Source organism: Barbus barbus (genome assembly GCF_936440315.1).
Source record: "Barbus barbus genome assembly, chromosome: 4".
Lineage (NCBI taxonomy): Eukaryota > Metazoa > Chordata > Actinopteri > Cypriniformes > Cyprinidae > Barbus > Barbus barbus.
The window spans coordinates 16,297,525-16,321,959 of NC_136732.1; the positions used below are offsets into that span (position 1 = coordinate 16,297,525).

The following is a 24,435-nucleotide window of genomic DNA, read 5'->3' on the forward strand; positions in this document are numbered from 1 at the left end:
ATAATGCAATGCAGTAAAAAAAATGATTAAGACATACAAATCAATGTTCCTCAAAAGTCTGATACATTTAATGCGATTTTTAATTTAAAAAAAATGCTTTGATCCAGTAAATGTTCATCTTGAAATATTAATAACAATATGAAGTTATTTGTATGTTTACTTTATGAAAGTCAATATATTTTATATAAAAAAGAACATGGCCTGAAGGTGGAGCATTTTGAATTCTACTAAAAGACCTTTTATTTGCTAAAAGAAGTATGAACTATCAATCAGAGGGCAGACTGCATGTAGATAGATGATTGTGTGCAACAGGTTTTTCAGATCGTGTTGATCATGTTGGTAATTTACAGGCCTTAGAAATTCATGTATCAAATATGATACAGTAGCATTTTTGAGAAATATCATAAAATTATTTACAATCACATGAGATGACAACAAGATCTATCAGTTGTTTTATTCTACTTGGAGCAGGTTACATGGGGATTGACATGTTCACATCCCAAACTGGAATGCACCTGTACAATGCATCTGTTAACTGTTTCTGAAAATAGTACATTTTGCCCAGCTGAGGAACTTCTTCTAGGGCTTTAATCAGGCTGTAACTGAAACGGCAATTTCTGGTGATGGAAAAACATCGCAGATAAAATGACCTGAAGTAGTCCTACAGTCCCCCATGGGAAGCAGTGGCTCTGTCTGTCCTGTCTGTGTGTGAGAGATAAGAGCTGTGATTGGTCTGCTGTCACTTTCTCATGGTCTTCTCCGGTGTGTGTACTTGACGTGTAGCAGGGATCTGCACTGTCCACCACTCTTTAAAAAATCTCTAATTATATTCTCATTAAGGCTGGTCACAACAAGATTTGTTTTCTGCCCTTAATTCTTTTTTTTTTTTTTTTTACGGACTACAAAATGACTATAAGATCGGACCGAGACCATGGACAACGTTATCGGCCACGGATGTCCTGCCTTAAAAAGGTAAGTTCATTCTTAAGGTAAAGTAATTACTTTTGAACGTCATTGAATAATTAACTCCATATTAAGGATCGTATGCACTTTATAATGAGCTATCTGTTTCTATGTTCGTTCTGTTGTAAATAAGCCATAGCCTACGACCTGTCTAGTGTTTCATAAATTCATCAATTTAAGTTACTTTCCAACATAATTATTTTCACAATTATATAATAAAATTTTTATTCATTAATTTTATTTTAAAAAAAAACGATTTAAATGCTGTAATATGTGATTATAACAAATTAATGATTTAAATGCAAACCAAAATAATTTTATCTCAGCCTTTGCATCGAATATCCAAATCTTTAACTGTATTTTTATTTTTTTCTATATTATTTTGTTCTTGTTTCTGGACTTTCTGCTTATTCTTAGCTTCTTGGAGAGATCTTGGAGTCATTGAAAAGATTCGCTCCAAAAGAGCTTTCTGATTCAAAGCCAATTAGCCTGGCATCATGCCACATCTGACAGCTTGCCTTAAGAACTTCATGTCTTACTCTAAGTTCAAAGGGCATGTATGTTGCCATAGTATACGAGTGTCAACCTCATTTTAGGTCTGGACTAATTAGTACCTGTAATAAATATTCAATTATTTGTCAAACTTTGGCGTAGTCATGCAGAGCCTACAGTGTATAACACATGCTTAGTCGAGAATCAGCTATGCTGATTTAAAAACCAATATTGGAATAATCCATATACATATGAAAAGTGTCATTAGGAAATATTAATCAAACAGCAATATTAACAAGGTGAAAAACCCCTTGAGATGTCATTTGGACAAATTTATTATCAAATGCGCATTCACAGAAAATAAAACTTGCCTAAAAGTTGCCTTGTTGACTTATAATGAATAAAATATTGATTAGAAAAAAATAATGTTTTCAAAATAGACTATATGAAATGTTTTGTTCTTCAACAGAGTTTATATAGCTAACCTACAGCATAGAGAAACCTTACACAAATAATTAATGGCAAAAACTAGAAAAATAAATTGGTGTAATTATGCAAATATATGATGGCTCTGAAAAAGAAAACCAATGTTTTTTTAATTAATCGTTTAATGTATTGTCACTTTTTTCTCAGGCCATTCTGTGGCCATCTCTTTGACACACCTGACATAGCACAACAGCTACTGGAAAAATTATATATATATATAATTGTTTTTTTTCTGTCAATGGTGTACAGATTTTAATATCCCTAGTTGTAAAGTAATCTTTTGGTACCTGTACAACTGAAATGTTACAGTCATGGCTGAATTTGATCCTAAATATAGTTGAATGGAGAACCCTGTTCCTACATTGAACATCTATAGTTGTGGGGACTGATACTGTCCTTTCCAGAGCATTGCATTTTGCCCTTTAGCGCCTGATTTTATATATTACCTTTTTTAATATTTTATATATTAATCTAATTTCCTGAATTTCTCAGGTGGAGGCCACAGTGGTTCAGATGCAGGACCCATCGACTGGAGTGAAGGGAACAAATCAGAAGCTCAACGTTACAACCATTCCCCATGCCATCACTGGTGAGTTTGTAATTTAGTGAGAATCTTACAGAATCCTAACACCGTTCACAGATCACCATGTATTGTATACTGTACGTTCCCTTTCGGTCTATATAGAGAAACAAGCGTTGTGCTGCCAGATCATAATCTGACGGCGCTGGCTATATACAGCAGCCTTCAATTGGATGAGATCTTTGCTACTTTAGGTTCCAAAGTTGTTCTTTAATCTCTGCTAGTGTTGTCGACAAATCTAGTGAGCTAGGAACTTTAACTTATTCTTACATTTAACTGGTTCTTGTAGTAACGGGCTTGAGATTTGTAAAGCACACATGTTCAAAATGCCTGAAAACTTATATAAATATTTTCGACAGTTTTTCACTACAGTTTAATATTTGTACATACACGGAGACCCTTAATCATTATTTTAATCATTCCATTTTTTATTCATTTTTATTTATTTATTTATTTTTATTTTATTTTTAAACTGCGTCATTTTCAATTGCTCAGCACACATTTTTCTTTATTTGCTGTTTTTACAGTTGTCATGACATTATTTGATTGATTGTCTGACAGGTCAGGATATTGGTGCATGGATCACCAAAAATATGAACATGGACAATGATGGTAATTGTGAAAATATATTGTTTTGTATAAATAATGGTCTGGAAAAAATATGTTTGAATATATTACCCAGCACATTAATGTCCTTGAATGCCTTTTGACAGAGGCTCAAGCATTTGGCACAATGTTAGTGGCATTCGGGTACATCTATCCTCTGCAGGACCACAAAAAGCTTGTCCTCGGACCAGATGGCAGTTTATACCGCTTTCAGGTAAATGTGTCAGGAGACCTTGTGTCTTTAAAAATGGTTTAATAGGGGTGCGTAGTAAACAGGTGCCTTTTCCCCTCTGTCTAGACCCCCTATTTCTGGCCTGTGCAGAAATGGAAGGCTGAGGACACTGATTATGGTTTGTAATATCTCATATATTAACAAAATCTGAGAGGTTTCTGGCCAGAGGCCTTTCATGTACCCATGAAAAGAGACATGTTTTTGACACCATCCCCTAATAAAAGTGTTTTCTGTCACTAAAGCAATCTATCTGGCAAAGAGAAACATTCGAAAAAAGGGAATGCTTGATGCTTATGAGCAGGTATGTAAAAATGTTCATTTGAATACTCATTTAGTTATTATTTAGAATCATTTGACTTATTTAGAATCAGCTTGACTGTAAGAAAGTGGTGGGATTTAAGCAGATGAAATGATGGAGATGTCTAGCATACGTCACTAGAGAGAATTAAGTCATTAGATCATTTTACCATAAGATTGCATTATGGCATTTTGATTAAAAATTACAGGCTCAAATTTAATAAAAAAAAACAAAATCAAACATATTAATGGATGAATCGTTGACATAAGATCAATAAGATGCATTTTAGATAATAGATGGTGTGAATTTCAATTTCATGCCGACTGTAATATCATCATATTGTAACACTGATGTTAACAGGAGGAATACAACAAACTTCACAAATGGATGAACCACAAATGGGATTTTATTGTGATGCAAGCTAAAGAGCAGTACCAGTGAGTTTCTCTACTCTCCTGCTTTCTTAACAAACCTTGTTTGTTACCTTTTCTGCGTTTTCAGTCTCTGTCAGCTATATTTGTGTCATACGGTTTGTCTTTTTTCTTCCTTTTCTGTAATTCTTCATCGTCAGTACTTATTGTTATTGGTACTTACTTTATGGTATTGTGTTCTGTCTTTCAAGTGTCGGGAAGGCGCGTCAGAAGGCAGACAGAGTTGTGTTTGACTGTCAGGAAAGAGCCTACTGGATTGTCCACATGCCTCCAGTAAGTGGTTGGCAGAAGCTGCTAGTTTACAGTTACTTTAATAGGAGACACTATAAGGAGGATACATTTTCTTTTCTCTAAACTGTCTCCAGCCACAAACTCACAGCGCTATGGATTACGGCCTGGATCGTCACATTGACCCTAATGTGGAGGAGGTAACTGGTAAGTGTACATGTGACCCCTTAATATCTATTAAGCTAAAGTCACCACACTCACTCTTCTGAGTATCACTCAAGATTGATGTCACTTGCTGATTCTATTTTAAAGCGTCAGTGTTAACAATCACTAAAGCTATTATGGTGTTAAAGGGATAGTTCACCCAAAAATGAAGATTCTGTCATCATTTATGTTGTTCCAAATCTGTGACATTATTTCTTCTGTGAAATACAAAAGAAGATATTTTAAGCAAAGATGGGAACCAAACACCATTGACAATCCACTGAAATTATATCTACTTTTGTAAAAAAAAAAAAAAAAGCCATACAGGTTTGAAACAACATGCGGGTGAGTAACTCATGACATAATTACTATGGGAGGGACTTGGGGTTTTACAGACAATACCGCTGAATGCTCTAACTAGAGCTGATTAGCAGTGTGTCTGTCTCAGTCCTGGATGGCCATGTAGATTCTCCCACAATCTGCTTTGTGATATAAGAGGATTCTTCACCCGCTGATCCTCTGAGGAGTTCCCCTCCAACCCACCCACGCTTTCCTCTCATAGAGCTTTTTAGAAATACACCAGGGCAGCTTATCATTGCTTTTGCTGCTGCTGCTATTGATAACTTGTAAATTAGAAAATTATTTTGAGTTCTTTAAACCCAGTTTGAAACATTAATACACCCAACAAAGGGTATGTTTGAATATGAGTAGATTATGTTGATGTGATATTATATCACTCTTTGACGCATGATAGTTCACCCAAAAATAAAAAATTCTGTCATCATTGTCTCATGTTGTTCAAGACCTGAATGACTTTCTTTCTTCTGTGGATCACAAAATATAATTTGGAGAGTGAATGAATTAATTGTTTTTACCCATGTAATGAAAGCCAGTGTAACAAGAAATTGAGTAAAGAATGTCATAAAGGATGAGTAACAGAAAGTCAACATGAGGATGAGTAAATGATGGACAATGTTTTTTTTTAATTTGGGCGAATTATCCCTTTAATATTTAAATGCATAAAGTCAGAATACTGTAAGTTACACTACCAGTCAGAAGTTTGGGGTCAGTAAGATTTTTATATTTAAAAATTAATACTTTAATATTAATAATATTAAAAGGGTATAGTAAAGACATGTATAATGCTACAAAAGTTTTCTATTTTTAAATAGATACTTTTCTTTTGAACTTTCTATTCATCCAGTTTCCACAAAAAATATTAAGCAGCACAACTGTTTTCGACATTGATGATAATAAGAAATGTTTTTTGGGCACCAAATCAGCATATTAGAATGATTAGGATCACGTGACTGCTGAAAATTCAGTGTTTGGCCCCTAATTACTCTATTTACTGTATTTTTGATCAAATATTGGTGGTGAGCAATTAAAAATATATTTTTGAAAAAACCTTACTGACACTAAACGTTTGAACAGTAGTGTATCTGTTATGATTTATCATAATAATACAATCTAACCTGATAATATTCTGTGTATATAACTTGGACTGCTTTTTTTAGACTGTGACTCTATTGGTGTGACTGTCTCTTTTTTTCTCTTTTCTTTCCACACAGATTTTTACTTCTAATATGTCTTCAGTTATCAAGATGATTCCTACACACACGCACACACACACACACACACACACACACACATGAGAGAGAGCACAAACTATCAGTTCCAGCCTTGAATATCATTCAGACATGTGCAGGGGCGTCATGCACTCATTATTTTTTAGGGGGCACAAGTTGGGGGGTCGACACACAGCAACCACAATAGCACTTATGTTTTATTTATCTTTTCCTTTTTTATTCGAAACATTCCCAAACGCATTAACTATCACGAAATACCTCGATTCTCACATTTATAGATTATGTTAGTTGATCTACAGTGGGCGATGGTCAAAGTAGCCTAATAATGTAGTCTATTATGCATATAAAGTCTATAAAAGCCTGTCTGTTTACTTAAGTAACAAATATGGGTGTCATGCCATAACATATTTTTAATACAACTGACTTTATATTTAATGTGAATTTAACATTTAAAGTTAATGTGAATAAAAACATTGTAAGTTAGGCTATTTATCATAGCACTTTCATTGTACAGAAAGAGAGCAAAGAACATTTTCACTGACAGTCTAGAGTTCAAACACTCTCAAAAATCTAATAAAAATCACTGAAGCTGTTTACACTATGAAATTAATATCTTCATTACAGATTCATATACACATCTGCACTTTGTTGTTTCTAACGAGAGACTTCGCCAGAAAGAGGTGAGGGAAGAAAACACCAGCATTTCAGCAATGACTCATCTGAACGCCTCTGATTGGTCATTGCATTCATAAGCTCAACAGCATGGTGTGTGATTGGTTACAATGCGCTGTGTCTCTGGCTCAGCGCCAGCCAGCAAATGCAGATTTGAATTAAGCAGCTGATGATAGACGCACTGAACTATTTAATCACGCCGGTGTGATTGTATCAAATATAGAAAATATTATTTGGCTATTTTTTGTCTTTTGGAAGCTGCATTCAAAATCCACTTGGCTCAAAAATCTCCCTCACGTGCCCCCTCACTTTTAATGGGCATGACGCCTCTGGACATGTGTGTATATAGTGTGCCCCAGTACTTCCCTGCTTCTGTACCCTGAGCGTTATTTCAGACCATTGGCAATTAAAATGACTGTGCCTATGTTATATTAAGAGCTTTATGTTGTTCCTTGTGCTAGTTTGTGTTTGGTAGGATATGTAGATATCACCTGTATTTGGCAGAATAGCATGTAGCAAGTGGGTATTGTGGTGTCGTATCAGAAGCATTTTGTTTGTAATATAACAGGATGCTGTTTCTCCCTTTTTACAGAAAAAAACCTATGATTACTACAGAAGAATTGTAAGTGACATTGCTTCTTCACAAAACCTATAGAGAACTGGTTGTTGTTGTTTTTTCATTTATTGATATTGATTAGTTGATTCTAATTGTATATTTTAGAACATCTACACACAACAGGCCATCATGAGATCAAGGGTCAAGTCTACAGTATCTCTTGGAGCGTAAGTCAAAATTAGCCACAGCTGAGAGTTAATGATTTTGGATGGCACCTGCATTGAAAAAAAATCAGTGTAGAAACAATTTTCACTTTTACTAGTAAATTTCAGAAACAGTCACAAGTAACATGGCAAGTAGCACATTGAATTACAGTAGATGTGAAACTACTATTTACGAAAATAGTATTTTCTTGTAAAACATACTCTAATAATTTGGGAAAACTTTTCCGGTTTATATGTGCTTCATGGGCTTTTTTTCTAAATCTCTATTTCTTTGCATTCAGCCTGGTCAAGTATATGACGACATTTAAGAACCACGACCCATTCCTTGTTCCCTGCCTCCCCAGCAATCCCTGGCAAACTGATGACGACTCTTACTGGGAGTTGAATATGCCAGAGTAAATTCCCTGAGAGCTTTTTCAAATTTATAGTAGTTAGTTAATATTAATGAGATTTTAAATAACTTTTGGTGTATTACATTTTTTTCACAGTGTTGAAATTCCCACAAAGATGAGAGTGGAGCGCTGGTCGTTTAGCTTCTATGAGTTGCTTATTGATCCACGGGGCCGTGCAGACTTCAAGGTTTTCCTAAAGAAAGAATTCAGTGGTTTGTGAATATTTCACTGATGCTTTGACAGTTTGTTGGTATGAAGTAAAAAACTACTGCTCACACACAAAAAAACAGAAATCTGTCATCATTTACTCAACCAATTTTTATGTTTTCCTTTTTTATTGGATCATTCCATTTTAGAATGATTTAGACCACTTTTCTGAACTGGATCAGCTGATTAATTTCTTTGAGTACTACTTTAATAGGTACTAGTCCTTTGATATACTTTTAAAATGCTTTATTAAAAGCATTTTGTATTATTATTTATATACTCTTATTAAGAGTCTTATTAGAAAATAATTTTAATTAATTTTAATTTGGTTTAGTCATTTTGTCATGTACTTTTTAATAGTTTTTTATATATTTCTATTCAAATTATTTTGATTGCAGTTTTAGTATAATAATAATTTTAGTACTTCAACTTTAGTTACTTTATTTTTTTATTTAAGTTTTAAAATTGAATAATTATATGTTTTTAATTTCAGCTTTATGTCAATTAATGAAAATGACTTTTAATAGTTTTAGTTAACAACACTGATTGGAGATTGACGTATTTACAGTTGAGGTCAAAAGTTTACAACACCCTTTCAGAATTAGCAAAATGTTAATTATTTTACCAAAATAAGAGGGATCATACAAAATGCATGTTATTGTGTACTGACCTGAATAAGATATTTCACATAAAAGATGTTTACATATAGTCTACAAGAGAAAATAATAGTTGAATTTATGAAAATGACCCCGTTCAAAAGTTTACACCCCCTTGATTCTTAATACGGCGTTGTTACCTGAATGACCCTCAGCTGTGTTTTTTTGTTTAGTGATAGTTGTTCATGAGTCCCTTGTTTGTCCTGAACAGTTAAACTGCCTGCTGTTCTTCAGAAAAATCCTTCAGGTCCAACAAATTCTTTGGTTTTCCAGCATTTTTGTGGATTTGAACTCTTCCCAACAATGACTGTATGATTTTGAGATCCATCTTTTCACACTGAGAACAACTATTACAGAAGGTTCAAACGCTCACTGATTCTACAGAAGGAAAAACCATGCATTAAGACCTGGGGGGTGAAAACTTTTTAACAGAATGGAGATTGTTGTCTTATTGTCTTATTTTGCCTAAATATCAAATTTTTTTCCCCCTTTAGTACTGCCCTTCAGAGGCTACAATAGATAGTTACATATTTCCCAAAATACAAAATAAGTTAAATTTACCCTGATCTTCAAATCAGTTTTTCCTTCTGTAGAACCAGTGAGCGTTTGAACCTTCTGTAATAGTTGCAATAGTTGTCCTCAGTGTGAAAAGATGGATCTCAAAATCATACAGTCATTGTTGGAAAGGGTTCAAATACACAAAACGCTGCAAAACCAAAGAATTTGTGGGACCTGAAGGATTTTTCTGAAGAACAGCACGCAGTTTAACTGTTCAGGACAAACAAGGGACTCATGAACAACAATCACTAAACAAACAAACACAAAACACATTTTTTCACTGCAGGTGAGAATCTAGCTTTCTGGGAAGCCGCAGAGGAGTTGAAATGGGGCACAGCAGCTTCCATGTCAGAGAAAGCAGAACACATTTTCAAGTGAGATGCACATAATATTTTTTACATGAATTCTGAATGTCAGGCCTCCATTTCTCAGCATCTCATTTGTACTTATTTATTTTTGTAGAACCTTTTTGGCCCCAGGAGCACCACGATGGATCAACATTGATGGCAGGACAATGGGTCTAACAGTAAAGGGACTTGAACATCCTCACCGATACGTACTGGACGGTGCCCAGACCCACATCTTCATGCTGATGAAAAAGGTATGATCGTATCTCCACCTCTGTTGTTGTGTCTGATGATCACCTGCAATCTGTATGCTTAGTAATTGGAACTCTGCCATGTGTGTGTGTGTGTGTGTGTGAAATTTCTAATTTCTTAACTCTATATTTCCAATTTAGGATACCTTTTATCGCTACCTGAAGTCACCAGTTTACAAGGAAATACAGAAAAAAGCCATTTCACCTGCACCACACGATTTCTCGTAAGTAAATCTTTTGTATATGCACCTTGGCCAATAATTCATCCTCTCTTGTACAATGTAAAACAAAGATTGGAGTATGTATATTAGAGTATGTCTTACAAAATACCATTTTCATTTTTCTATTTGAACATTTCTTGTTTAATGCAGTGTTACTAGCCATTTCTTTGTAACTGTTTGTGAAATTTACTAGCAGTTTTTGAATGAAAATTGTTTATGCATCAAATTTTTGTCAGTGTACTTGTATATTTTGTTAAAATAGCTACCGAGTGTCTTTATTTCAAGTTCTACACAAGTAATTTCAGAAATATCAAACACGTGTCACCAAACCAATGTTATTTTGCTATAAAGAGGCTTGTTTTCCCCCCTCAGTGAGGCCCAGCTGCAGCAAAACATGAGAAACCGCAGGCCGAGCATCGACCCCATCATCACCTGGCAGAAGGAGCAGGAAGAGAAAGCAAAAGCAGCAGCCGCAGCTGGACCCGTAGACATAAAAAAACTGATGGCCAGCAAACTAGATCGCAAATAGAAAGTTGGAGACAGAAATACATGCTGGTAATGCTTTACCTAACAATCTGACCGATAAAATGAGACCCATACAAAGCTTAATGACTCTTGGGTGCTCTGCATGTACAGATCCAATACAAGGTCTCATATGATAGAGCTAAACTTAAGAGACTCAAAGTTTAATTCTTCCATGAAATTTGCTGTACACATAATTGATACCAAAGATATATAAATAACAGTTAAACTATGTGCATATGACTTCCGAACAGCTAGTTCCAGGCAGTGATTCTGTTCATCCAAAACAAAGATCGAGTTTCTTTCTATCTGTTTACCTGTATAGCAGTTTCCCATTATAGTGCAAAGATGTTTTGTATGTATGCAATAGTCATGGTGAATACCTGTATATCTTCTGTAAAACAATAAAGACAGCATGTTTATTGGTTCAGTGTTATGTTTGTAATATTGCCTGCAGTGTTGAAGAAGCTTCTTTGGAAATGTAGCTAATCTTTTCTTAATTTAAATCAATTTAAATTAAAAATCTACAGTCAAAAAGTCATTTTATTCAAATTTTGAATCTTTACTTGCATAGTAAAAAATAGCCCCTTTAATTATTTCTCATATACAAAAAAATTTAAATGGAATATACACAAACTTATAATTAGGGTTACTAATGAGCATATCATGATAAAATATACATTTACACCAAAATGTAATTTCCAAAGAAAAAATTGTGCTTCTGATTCACTCAATTACAATTTTAATTAGAATAAAATAATTAAAATGCCACCAAATTATAGCTAATGTGCTTGATAAATACAAAGGTGTAATTTTCATTTAATCTTTCCCTTTTATTAATATGCTTTGCATTGCAATTTCTCTTTATATCGTGTGATTTTGTGAGAATAGGCAATACAGGACACAGTTTTAACATTTCAAAATGTATTTTAAATATTATTTTACATAGTGTTGTATGTGGTTAAAAAAAGACCAACTTTTTAATAAAAGTTTATTTGGCCATGCCAGAAAGCCAGCCTAATTTAAAGAGAGAAGGGGCTGTGGATTCCTCTTCTTGATTGGCTAACTGTCTGAAGAGATTTCCTGGGCGGAAACTGTCCTGTGGAACAGAAGCAGAGGAGGGAGCCACCTAAAATAAAAAAAAATAAAACTCATGTAAACTGCCTTAAAAACGGATTTGCATTTCATAATGTTGAGACGCAGAGCTTCAAATAGTTTTTCCACACAGCAAGAGCCAAAAAGTGTCACCACAAGCAAAACTTCTAGCAGTTTTAAGGGCCAGTGGAGAAATCTGTAACTATATGATGCTTGTTTGCTTATAATACAGAAGTATTAAGCTTAAGATGAACTGTTGTGATTGATGATGCTAAAACTGCCTTGATCCTCAAGTTGCTCAATATAATGTATTATTTGCATTTGAGTGCTGCTTTGCCATGTATTGCATTCACAAAGCATATCAGCTGATGCGACCAAAGTGATTAGAGTGCAGAAAATACAAAACTATTCACTGCAAGCTCACTGAAAAAAATTAAACCGCACCACACAATATCATATCACCTATTGCCTTGAGATCCAGTAGCTCTTCTGCTAGGCCACGGAAAACTGGGAGCATTGGTAGAAAGGGACTCATTTGCAAAGCCATGAGAACATAAAACACCAACTGAACTCATTTAAAAAAAAATAATAATAATATTATAATGATTTTAATGGTTCACTATTATAGAGGCTCAATGGTTTACTTTTTTTAAAACATGCCAGCAGAGGCATCTGAGTATTGTACACACCAAATGCTAAAGCAACCCACCAGTGGTCTAGTGATATCTGCTCCACGTGTGGCTAAATTAGTCTTCCGAGAGTTTGTCATACTCAGTGGCAGCAAACCAAACCTTGAGGGAAAAAAAAATAAAAAAATTATATACATTTATAAATAAAATTAAACAATCATAATATAATGAACTAAAATATAAATGAATGAAATGATTGCATTTAAAAATATTCATTTTAAAAGATATTTTTGTATCATTTTATTTCACATTTTAAATTTAACAAAGTTAGTATCAGTAAAATGTGCTATTAAGAGTTTATGATGTTTCTAAATAAATATATTTTTATTGTCTTCTACAACAATGAAACACACAGCATGATAGCAATAAACTAGCTATAAATACATAACAATGAGTTAAACAGTGTGAAGGGTAAGATAAGAGCTTTCTACGGACCGTATCTGGCTGCTTGCCAAAGGAAGGATGTTGTATGGTTCCTGAGAGTTGATATTGTTGGTCCTAGAGGTAAACTGCTTCTCCGTGCCAGTCAACAATCCTAAAAGCACCTAGAAACAACATGAGACTAAATCAACATTAGGTTGCCCAGAATTGCCCACAGGATAAAACACTGTTAAAGGCAGCAATCACCATGCCAATCTAAATCACATTAGAATAAGCTAATTGGATGAGCCAATTAAACAGCATGATGTTTAAAACAGGGTTAGTAGGAGAAAAATTGGCTGTGCTTACAGAGGTCCTTTGTGAGAGTCGGTTCAGGTTACTGTTCAGATGTGGAGTGAAAACATCCAGGTCAAACGGATCAATGTGACTTTCCAGGGAGTCACAGACCTGCTGGATCCTTTAACAAAGAGCAAGAATTTCAGGAAAAGTGTATGAGGTCTGCTTCTTAGGAAAGAGCTATTCTTGGTATAATCGGTGATGTTTTGTTTTGAAGTTGGAAGGTCAAGTCACGCTATGATTGTGTTTTCATGACCAATCATTGCCGTTACTTCCTACTGAGGTCTTGTGCTCATCCTTAGCTTATGAACAGATTACCTTGGGTCTTGCTGAGAGCGGGAACTCTTGCCCTCTTCAAGGCGGGACCCTAGAGTGGCACTGAGATAGCGAAGGTCAAACAGCAGCTGCAAAGCTCTGTTCTGGGTCAAGGGGAGGGCTGCATCCTAGAGACAGAGGAAAGAAGGAGACAAACGAAATTTGGTTTTCTATAATTATTCCATTATTATAGTAACTAGACAGGAATGGATAAAAAAAAAAAAAAAAAACAACAACATTTGATTGTCTCACCTTGCTCTGTGTTTTCTGAGTGAGTTTTTCATACTCACTCACTACCTGGTCTAGACAACCCCGCAAGAGGTCCAGGAGAGTGATCTTTGGTAACGCGTGACCTCCGACCCTATTGACCTCAAGGCACAGATGGAAGAGTAACGACTGAACATACCATGATGGCTGTAGAGAGAGAAAGAAATTAAATGATTGTTCTACAATTTACATAGCAACATCCTTTCAGTTCAATCAAATACTTTGCAAGGGGTTTCAAAACAGGCGACCACAAGGGGGGGCTAGGGAGCCCACAAAACAAAATTAGATTTGAACTTATTTTAACGGGATGGTTCACCCAAAAATATAGAGAAGAAATTGTTGAATAAAGTCCTCTTTGTTTTCTTTGACCACAAAAGGTATCCTCGTAACCTCATAAGGTTGAACCACTGATGTCACATGGACTATTTTAATGATGTCTTACTGCCTTTCTGGGCCTTGATCGTGGTAGTTCCCTTGCTGTCTATGGAGGGTCAGAAAGCTCTCGGACTGCATCAAAAATATTTTCATTTGTGTTCTGAAGATGAATGAAGGTCTTACAAGTTTGGAACAAAATGAGCGTGGGTAATTAATGACAGAATTAAAATTTTTGGGTGAACTATCCATTTAAAATATAAAACAGCTTTTTTAAATTGAAATATTTTTTTTTTAAATTGTAGTAATATTTTACAATATTACTGTTTTTATTGCATTTTTGATTAAAGGGGTTATATGATGCTTTTTTAAAGATCATTATTTTGTGGATTTGATGTGTATATGTTGACATGCTTTAATGTTCAAAATAACACGATTTAGCAAATATTGTACATTATTGTAGGTCCTCTATGCCCCGCCTAGAGGACCTACAATAATGTACGGCGTCGCTTTCTACAAAGTCCCTCCTTCTGACAAGCACAGTCTGCTCTGATTGGCCAACTGACCCAGTGCGTTGTGATTGGCCGAACACTTCAAGCACTCGTCGGAAATGTAACGCCCCTTACCATAATCTCGAGCTTCAGCTTTCAAAATAAATGTAAAGACAGTTAATAATGTCCTTAGTTTTACCATCAATTCAAGCCCGAGAAGGGAACAGAGTCGCATGACAGACACAGTGATGAATACATAGTGATTTGCACAGCCATATCACCCTGCAGCCCAAGACCGATTGCCCACTGAAGCTAAGCAGGGTTGAGCCTGGTCAGTACCTGGATGGGAGACCTCCGGAGAAAAACTAGTTTGCTGTTGGAAGAGGCGTTAGTGAGGCCAGCAGGGGGTGCTCACCCTGTGGTCTGTGTGGGTCCTAACGCCCCGGTATAGTGACGGGGACACTATACTGTCAAAAAGCACCGTCTTTCGGATGAGACGTTAAACCGAGGTCCTGACTCTCTGTGGTCATTAAAAATCCCATGGCACTTCTCGTAAAGAGTAGGGGTGTAACCCCGGTGTCCTGGCCAAATTCCCTCTACTGGCCCTTGCTAACATGGCCTCCTAATAATCCCCATCCACTTGATTGGACCCATGACTCTCTCTCCTCTCCACCTGTAGCTAGTGTGTGTGAGCGCACTGGCGCCGTTGTGCTGTGGCTGCCGTCGCATCATCCAAGTGGATGCTGCACACTGGTGGTGGTTGAGGAGAGACCCCCCCACATGATTGTAAAAGCGCTTTGGGTGTACAGCAATACACAATAAAGTGCTATATAAATGCATCATTCATTCATGAAGCTCATATGTATTTGCACACAAGCCGTGATTAAGAAAGCTGACTCCACTGTGATGTGACCTCTCTGTCTCTCTCTCTCACACACACGATGCACAAAACTCCACATTTGAACAGTCAATAGCAAATATTTAAACTAATAACAAAACATACTTACAGTCGCTGATTCAGAAGCGCCAGATTGTTATAGCAAAGTCAGAATTACCTCCTCTCCTAGGTTCACGAAACGGTCGTCCATAAAATGCATTTGCTGTTCTGTTGCAAGTAATCTTAATGATTCCTAAATGCATCTACTTTCAGAAGGCCAAATAAAGTGCTTTTGCTTTCACCTAGAAACACACAGCGTCTCCCTGACATGGCTGCATCAACACTACTGTGGTTACTGAAACCATGCCTTCTTTCTTTGCGTCAACATTTGGGCTGCATTATGCAAATATTTCCATATCGTGACGTAGACACGTGGGGGCGTGTTTGAATGGACGAATCTTAACTCTGATAAAGAATATCTCTTTGGTTTTGAGACTTTAGTCTTTGCAACTTCAGGGATCTTTTCTATGCACAATCAGCTTGTAACACTCCAAAGAAAAAGGAAAACTTGAAATCGCATCATATGACCCCTTTAAATAAATACAGCCTTGGTGAGCATAAGAAACTTCTTTCAAAAACATTTTAAAAAATCCCAAAACTCCAAACTTCTGAAACGTGATGTAGCATATTTGTATATCTTCTGTTAAATGGGTCATTATAAACGAAAATACATAACTGACTTTATTTTTTAAGGAATGTGGTCCCTTAAGTGTATCATCATATTTGAGAGTTTCAAAAAAAATTTTAAACACAATATGCAATTAGGTATAATGAAGTGGCCCACATTAGGTCTCATTAACATTTAATATACTAATAATATTTAATATATATTAATATATTGACTTTAATAATAATAAAAGAATAAATGTAGCTGTTACCTGCACAGGGAGGCGTATTTTGGACATTATATTGTTTCCTGACTCGGTCTCTTCCTGTATTTCAAGCTCTTCCCAATTTGTCATGGTACTCAGGATGGATCCAGCAGTTCCAGCGTGAAGAGTCGTAGCAAAGCTGCCCACAAGTGCCTGAAATGAATTTTTATTTAAATTTTATTACAGAATATAAGCCTTAAAATGCTACCCTAATATGTGTTCTCTGCATAAAAACACCCACACTGGTGATTTCCTGTATTGATTTCCTGTTCTCAGAATGTATTGTTAACACCTCCAGCTATTAAACAAACAGTGTATTCATCACCTTACCCTGGTGAGTGCGGAGCTCCAGATACCATAGGCCTCCATGCTGCATGACAGAAGTTCCTCTTTTAGACAACTCCACTTAGACTGAGCTGGGCTGACATCCGCTGCCTTGGCTGTGTTGCCTTTGCCTAACTTCTTGCCCTGTCTTGGAGTGCCTCTGCTCACGGGATCCAAGCCGCCCTGCTTCCCCAGAATGCACTGTTTCAAACTAGGACACAATTCTCCCATTGACTGACATAGTCTGGCCATAAAAAGCACTGAACTTAACTCGCTGGGGCTGTTGGTCTTAGCCTGGGCGTTAGTGAGTTCGACACGCACGCTGGAAAGGATGTCCCTGACACATGCCAAGCAATGCTCTCTAAGAGTGTCCTCCACCGCTCCAGCATCCATAAAGCGGTTAATAGGGGAGTTAGTGGTGACTGGGACCATCTCTGAAAGCTCCTTGCCAATTTTTTCAGAGGGCAAGTAGTGCTGCAGATCATCTAATTTGGCTTTGAGCTTGGAGTCCAGGGAAGAGCAGAAGGTCTGAACGCAGGGGGTAAGGGACTGGGTCTTCATGGACAGGCCGCTCTTCTGCTGCGGGCTGCGCTGGGCTACACTCACCCAGGCTGCATCGCTGAGTAGGTCACCTTGAGACTCGGACCACAGGAAAGCTGCAACGTCACTCTCATACTGCGCCCCACGGCTGAAGCTCCCAGCTGTGCCTTGACCCTGTAGATCCCGCAGAGCTGAAGACAAGAGCTGTCTGGAGCTGCTGGAGATCCCTTCTGTGCCCTCCTGAGTGATTGCCTAGAGAGAGATCAACGGTAAACAAGACTAGTGTTTTCATTCAATTACCTAAAAAATTAATAAAATGATAATCTATAACACATTTATGGATTTTCAAAATAATATTCTATTATTCAACTTTTTTTGTTTAATATATATATTTTTTGCTTTATTAACATGCAGTACCACCCTGACATGGTGAATTATGTATATAGTCAGATACCATACCCTAATTACAGGTGGTCAAAAGAGATGCGTTTAAACCACATATTACATCCAGGTGAGAATAGCAATCTGTCTTGCCTGAATACTTGTGATGGGATCACAAGAGTATGTTAATAGCAGATGTAAACAGTGCTAACACACTTATCAGACTAGTTAATCTAGTTACATTTGTTACGAGTACCTGAAGTCGCTGCAGGAAGAGCTGCTGCAAAAGGTCATCCCACAAGGCCAGAGGTCGCTCGAGGAGGGACAGACACACAGTACTCCAGTGCTGACTGATGGACTCGCTGCTGAGCAGTTCCCACACTGCATCCCGAATCGCAGCCAGACCCTTCAGACTCTTCACATAGACCAGAAGGCTGCTGACTCCGCTGCGGATATCCTCCTTACAGCTATTATAAGACAAATGAGGGTTTAAAACAAATACTGAGTAATGTTAATTAACGTTTGTGGGAGGTACATACGTATCAATCCACTGCTGTAGCGTGTCTCTGAGCTGCTCCCTCTGTATAGGCTGCGCTAGTGTCCGAAGGGCAGGCTGGAAGTTCATCACTGAAGGGGGAAGGTATTTAAACCAGCTTCCTGTGCTCATCTCCTTGTCCAGAACTTTCTTCTCTTTCCCTGGATTTCACAGAAAAATCACATCTTTGTTTTTAGGGAAGTTAGTTAAAACTTGATTCTTAATACTGTATTGTTACCTGAATGACCCTCAGCTGTGTTTTTTTGTTTAGTGATAGTTGTTCATGAGTCCCTTGTTTGTCCTGAACAGTTAAACTGCCTGCTGTTCTTCAGAAAAATCCTTCAGGTCCAACAAATTATTTGGTTTTCCAGCATTTTGTGCATTTCAATCCTTTCCAACAATGACAGTATGATTCTCAGAGCTTTTCCATCTTTTCACACTGAGAACAACTGAGGGGCTCGTGAACAGCAGGCAGTTTAACTGTTCAGGACAAACAAGGGACTCATGAACAACTATCACTAAACAAAAAAACACAGCTGAGGATCATTCAGGTAACAACACCGTATTAAGAATCGAGTGTATGTGAACTTTTGAACGGGGTAATTTTTCTAAATTCAAGCTGAAAAAAAAAATAAAAATCACTGAAGCTGTCTACACTGCAAAATAAATCTATTACATCATGTCTGTATTCTGATGTTTATGATGAGAGAATTTGTGAGAGCGCAGAGTTCATTCAGTGAGCAGCATGAGCACTGAACAAAACCGTAGTTTTCAGCAGTGACTAATCTAAACACCTCTGATTGGCCACTGCATTTATTGCACTGGGCAGAAATGTGTGCATCTTGAATTTGGGGGCATTTTTGTTCCTTTTGGTGGCATTTTTTTTTTTTAAGCTTGGTGACCCCAAGCTTTAATTTCCAACCCTGGTGACCCCTTACACCAATGTCTGAGCATCACAACGTGAATGAGAAATCGATAACTCACCAGATGTGTTGGAGGTCACATTCTCCAAGGTAGTGAAAAGCAGGCCACATCCCAAACCGGTATCGGCCACTTGGCTCTCCGGAGGCACGTAAAACACAGCATATGCCTGGTACAGAGTGGTGACCAGCAGCTCCACCAAAGAACAAACCTGTGCTTTAACACCAGCACCTAACAGAGGGACAGCATCACATCTCAATAAAGAACGAACACATGAAAATGTAATGGTTTATTCTAATAAACTAAGAACAAATAAGTGTAAAGCTTTAAGTATTCATAAGCTAACAGGTTATTCATATTATTAAAGTTATTCACCATGCTGGGGCTGATTGAGCAGTTGTTGAATGGATGCTTTCCTAGCCAGCAGGAAATCAGCAAGCACCTGGCGAGGGGAGCTGTCTTCCAGGAGCATGGTGGAGACCAGCGCTTCAGCGATTGCTTGATCAGACACCGCTCGGCCGCGCAGCACAGACTTACTCTCCAATAAGATGGTAGACCTACAGATAAAGACAACTAGCTTTTAGTAAGAGAAATAACTGAACCAAAGCATTTAAAGGGGTAGTACAGCTGATAATGACAATTCTGTCATCATTTACTCACGCTCATGTCATTCCAAACCTGATAGACAGTGGTTAATCTTTGAAAACAAATTAAGATATTTTTAATGAGACCTGAGATGTTTCTGTCCCTCCATTAAAGGTCCAGTTGATCAAAACATAAAAGATCCAAAAAGGTTATTAAGGCACTAAAAAGCAAAGCTTATGAATATATTAAAAATGTATTAATCTTAATAAAAATATCAATGAATCTTATGAATCTGCATGTGTGCTTTGAAGATTAACCAAAGTCTTATGGATCTGGAAAAACATCAGGGTGAGTAAATGATGACAGACTTATCATTTAGGGTTTTCATTGTTGAGTGTAATTCCATAATGTACCTGAAATGACCAGCAGCTGCTACCTGGCGCACTAGGATGGGGAAGCGAGAGAGGATGGGGCTATACTGATGCCCTCCTCCCTCCAAGTGTAGCTGGCTGTGAAGGTGACAGCACAGCAGGTAGAGCTGTGTGGCCTGCAGGTACTGCGAGGACTCCATCGTGCTCCACACACGCTCAGGGATCTCCAGAAGGAGCTTTATCTGTGACGCCATTGTGTAGAATTTCTCCTGTGACTGTTTCTGACCCTGCCAGGAACAAAACACGTTCCCAACACGTGAAATATCATATACTCAACATACCCAATCTCATGAATATCTAACAATTTTGGGATTTATTGTATAATGATAGAACCTGATGAAGCTTTTAAGAAATGCATGTATGCATGTATGTATGTATGTATGTATGCATATATAAATATACAGCGGTGGCCAAAATTATTAGACCACTAGTATTTTCAGCAGCTAAAAATGGTGTTAAGTCAGTTATTTCTATCTGTAGTGTGTCAGTAGTAAATATCAGTTTACATTTCCAAAGATTCATTTTGTCATTAATTGTAATAATCCAGTGAGACTTTAGTTTGACAACAGCCAGAGCTCCACACAGAGATCTGATCTGATCATCATCCAGTCCGTCTGGAGAGACATGAAGAAACAGAACAAACTGAGACAGACTCAAGACGCTTCAAGAGACCTGCCTGGAAAGCTTCCTGAAAAACTATGCGCAAGTGCACCGAGGGCAAAAGCTGTTTTAAACGCAAAGGATGGCCACACCACATGTTGATTTCATTCAGTTAATAGATAAAGAAAATCTATTTAAGACATTATTTTTGACGGCATCCTCATTTTACAGCATTTTTGCACAAGTGCCTCAAACTTTTAACAGCACTGTAGCTTTCCAGGCAGGTCTCTTGAAGCGTCTTGAGTCTGTCTCAGTTTGTTCTGTTTCTTCATGTCTCTCCAGACGGACTGGATGATGATCAGATCAGATCTCTGTGTGGAGCTCTGGCTGTTGTCAAACTAAAATCTCACTGGATTATTACAATTAATGACAAAATGAATCTTTGGAAATGTAAACTGATATTTACTACTGACACACTACAGATAGAAATAACTGACTTAACGCCATTTTTAGCTGCTGAAAATACTAGTGGTCTAATAATTTTGGCCATCGCTGTGTTTATCAAATAAATTGTGATACTGCACCTTATACAATTGAGACAGACAGTCACAGACAGACAGATAAATAAAGCGGAAAGAAACAAGTTGCACTCTTGCATGCGAGAATCTCTGACCACATAAATAAAGTCAGAATCAAATACATAAACTTTTTTCTTTATTTTTTTTTTCATTTTTGCCAGGCTGTTTTGTCCCAGTTCTCCAGAATGAGAGCAACACAAGAGTTTTACCTCAGCTTTGCCGCTGGACTGAGGGGCGTGCTTCGCCTGTTTCAGGTTGTGGCAGTACCGGTACATGTCCTGGATGGACTGAACGACACTCTCCGAGCACTGTCTCATCTCACCGATCGTGTCAGCGGCGTCGATCAAATCCCGGTAACGTTCACCGACCATCTGTCGAAGTTCCTCCTTCTTCTGCTCGATCTCTCCGCGCACTTTCCTCTCGATAGCGCGGATCTCCTCCGTACTGTACCGCTCAAATAAAACGGTGGGGTCTTTAATCTCTGAGACCCGGAGAGACTGGGCCGGTACCGTAGCCATCTCTTTAAAACTGAGCAGATAACTGCAGAACTAAAACCCGGAAGCACGAACAGTTCTCCTTCCACGCAAACAAAGGGTCAGAGGTCATTCCTCACATATTGAATAAAGTGAGACAGCGACCCCTTTAGTGGAAGTTTGGTACTAGAGCCTCCATCACAATAATCTTTCTTTCTTTCTTTCTTTCTTTCGTAATTGTCTTATTACTGACACTCCACCTCTCCTTTTAATACTATTATTATTAGTTTTGTTGTTATTGTTGATTGTGACCCTGGAGCACAAAACAAGTAGCACGGCCTGTTTGTAGCCAACTAACGTTACACATTATGGGCCAAAATGATACATTTTTCTTTTATGCCAAAAATCATTAGGATATTAAGTAAAGATCATGTTCCATGAAGATAATTAGTAAATTTCCAACCATAAATATATCAAAACTTAATTTTTTATTAGTAATATGCATTGCTAAGAAAGGTGATTTTGAATTTTCTCAATATTTAGCCAAATATTGTCCTATCATAACAAACCATACATCAATGGAAATCTTATTTATTTAGCTTTCAGATTATGTATAAATCTCAATTTTAAAAAATTGCCCCTTTATGACTGGTTTTGTGGTCCAGGGTCACATATTTTTAATTCTGTTTATGTTCAATAAAGAACATTGAATACATCGCAAATCTAAAGAAATTATGTTTTGACCTGTCAGCTCTTTTAATATTGAGTAAGGTATGGTGTAGCTATTCTCTCTTGTTAATAAAGGCCAGTAGCTACTTTATGACTAGATTCCTGTAGTTTTGTGCAATCATCGCACTTCCGTAAAACTATCTCAGCCTTCATGACCAAGACCTGCCCAAAAGCGCCACAGCAACAGGTGTAATACCACAGTAACCGGAAATACCACTCACGAAAACAACAGGTGAGTGATCGATAAATCCTCTCAAAGACACATTAGGACAGTTTGTGATGAGGCAGATTGTTAAAAGATTATGTGTTTATATACGATTAGTCTACATAAGGATGGAGTTCTTTGATTTTCTTTGAAGTAGCCTACGCCATTTTTTCTCCTATAATATCTAGTTTCTTAATTCAAGATACATTTTTCTGAAGTTTAGAATATAGTTTATACCTTAAGATTCTCGTGGTGGTTTATTATCACTTGGTTTAGGCAATTTCAGCTCTTTTCGTCGAAAACTAGACAGAAAAACGTCCTGTTATTCAGGATGTCATTTGAGTGCATTTGTTTGTTGAACAGGTTGGATTCATTTATGGGCATCAGGCTTTTATTTTCATAGTTTCGTTAACAGCGTGTAATTAATACGATTCCCTCCGTTCAGGAATCTTCTCACTGAAGTCATGGATAAAAACATTCAGCAGGATTTTGAGAACCAGTTCAATGATGTGGTCTCAAGACTACAATCCAAGGAGATGTTTCAGTCTGACTGGGACATTGCCTCGTTTGCAGTTTTCTTCATCTTTATAGGTGAGATGGAATTATGCAAAATAAGAAATGCAGATAAGTAATCAAGAATCATTTTTAAGACCATGGTAAATGTCCATAGGCATGGTCCTGCTGCTGGTTATCTTGGTTCTCATCCGCTGCTGTTGCTGCTGCTGCTGTGATGAGAAGGTCAGATTGCTACTGGTGTAATCTCACAGATAACCTCTATAGATTCATCAAACAATATAACTGTCATGGCATTTGTGGTGACAGCAAGTGTTTCCACATTACAGCCAAGAAGACATAAGGTGGGCATCGACAATATGGGAATGGAGCCGTGATCTTCCAGAAACAACAGGCACCATTACATCTATTTTCTTTCTATTAGTTATGCCACCTAATCATTATATGTGAACAAGTAAAATAATGGAGAAAGATATTTTAGGTAGATACTTCCTTATAGGGATGATAAAGGCAAAAACTTTGCCCCAACTGTGTAAAAATGCTGTTAATATTTACCCAGGAAATCACATGATTTAAACTGCATTGTTCATTGTAGATTCCAGATTTACTTCGTCAGAGATTTTATATACAAGCTTGCTGACCAGTTTTAAAGACATTGGTTACTTAAACACTTTGAGGCATGTAATAGCAACTTTCCTGGATGGAACCAATGCAGGCCCTTAACAAATGGCCCCTATTGAAATTGACTTGTTTTTAGTTGTTCTTTGAACAGTATGTTTAATCTGTGCATCATCCCAGATGCCACTTAACCTACAATCTCTTCTTCAACCAGCCTTGCCCAAGATTTAAATGCTTGACTTTTAACATATGAAATATAATACAGAACCTGCACACTACAGAAGATAAAGAGAAAAGTTTAAATGCCAATGAGACTTGCAAACAGATAAGCAATGCTTTACTCGTGAAAACTCTACCTTGGAAAAATTAGTGTCAATGTTTAACTTTTTATAATGTACCACATTTTTATACATTTTAGACTTTGTAAACAAAAAATACATACCTTTAAATGAGCAGCATATTGCAAGTAAAATGTACCTTTGCCTATATATTGCTATTGTCTATACATTAAATGGGAGAAGAAGAGCAAAGT

The 24,435-nt window shown here is 37.1% G+C and overlaps 3 protein-coding genes across 5 annotated transcripts; 2 read left to right on the plus strand and 1 right to left on the minus strand.

The window, feature by feature from the left end:
- Window positions 1-712: 712 nt before the first annotated feature.
- LOC306861933 (regulator of G-protein signaling 9-like) lies at window positions 713-11,144 on the plus strand. 2 transcript variants are annotated; one of them, XM_079404433.1, is made up of 17 exons: window positions 713-972; window positions 2,434-2,530; window positions 3,083-3,133; window positions 3,235-3,341; window positions 3,426-3,477; window positions 3,602-3,660; window positions 4,018-4,094; window positions 4,280-4,361; window positions 4,454-4,516; window positions 7,374-7,403; window positions 7,503-7,564; window positions 7,843-7,956; window positions 8,050-8,165; window positions 9,661-9,748; window positions 9,837-9,975; window positions 10,114-10,196; window positions 10,566-11,144. In XM_079404433.1, the coding sequence occupies exons 1-17, from the start codon at window positions 907-909 to the stop codon at window positions 10,720-10,722; spliced, it is 1,443 nt and encodes a 480-aa protein (XP_079260559.1). In that variant the 5' UTR covers window positions 713-906; the 3' UTR covers window positions 10,723-11,144. The 2 variants fall into 2 exon arrangements, with proteins under 2 accessions (XP_079260559.1, XP_079260560.1); XM_079404434.1 differs by having other exon boundaries at window positions 716-972; window positions 7,906-7,956; window positions 10,566-11,140.
- Window positions 11,106-22,541, minus strand: LOC306861844 (conserved oligomeric Golgi complex subunit 1-like). 2 transcript variants are annotated; one of them, XM_079404325.1, is made up of 15 exons: window positions 21,575-22,541; window positions 20,170-20,414; window positions 19,547-19,728; window positions 19,235-19,402; window positions 18,255-18,411; window positions 17,972-18,182; window positions 16,801-17,586; window positions 16,477-16,623; window positions 13,784-13,945; window positions 13,535-13,659; window positions 13,229-13,337; window positions 12,935-13,044; window positions 12,520-12,601; window positions 12,273-12,317; window positions 11,264-11,844 (listed from the first exon to the last, which is right to left on the minus strand). In XM_079404325.1, the coding sequence occupies exons 1-14, from the start codon at window positions 21,881-21,883 to the stop codon at window positions 12,303-12,305; spliced, it is 2,808 nt and encodes a 935-aa protein (XP_079260451.1). In that variant the 5' UTR covers window positions 21,884-22,541; the 3' UTR covers window positions 11,264-11,844; window positions 12,273-12,302. The 2 variants fall into 2 exon arrangements, with proteins under 2 accessions (XP_079260450.1, XP_079260451.1); XM_079404324.1 differs by lacking the exon at window positions 12,273-12,317 and having other exon boundaries at window positions 11,106-11,844.
- LOC306861953 (small integral membrane protein 22-like) lies at window positions 21,591-24,192 on the plus strand. The gene is made up of 4 exons (XM_079404476.1): window positions 21,591-22,799; window positions 23,218-23,363; window positions 23,443-23,510; window positions 23,615-24,192. The coding sequence occupies exons 2-4, from the start codon at window positions 23,237-23,239 to the stop codon at window positions 23,660-23,662; spliced, it is 243 nt and encodes an 80-aa protein (XP_079260602.1). The 5' UTR covers window positions 21,591-22,799; window positions 23,218-23,236; the 3' UTR covers window positions 23,663-24,192.
- The last annotated feature ends 243 nt before the right edge of the window (window positions 24,193-24,435 follow it).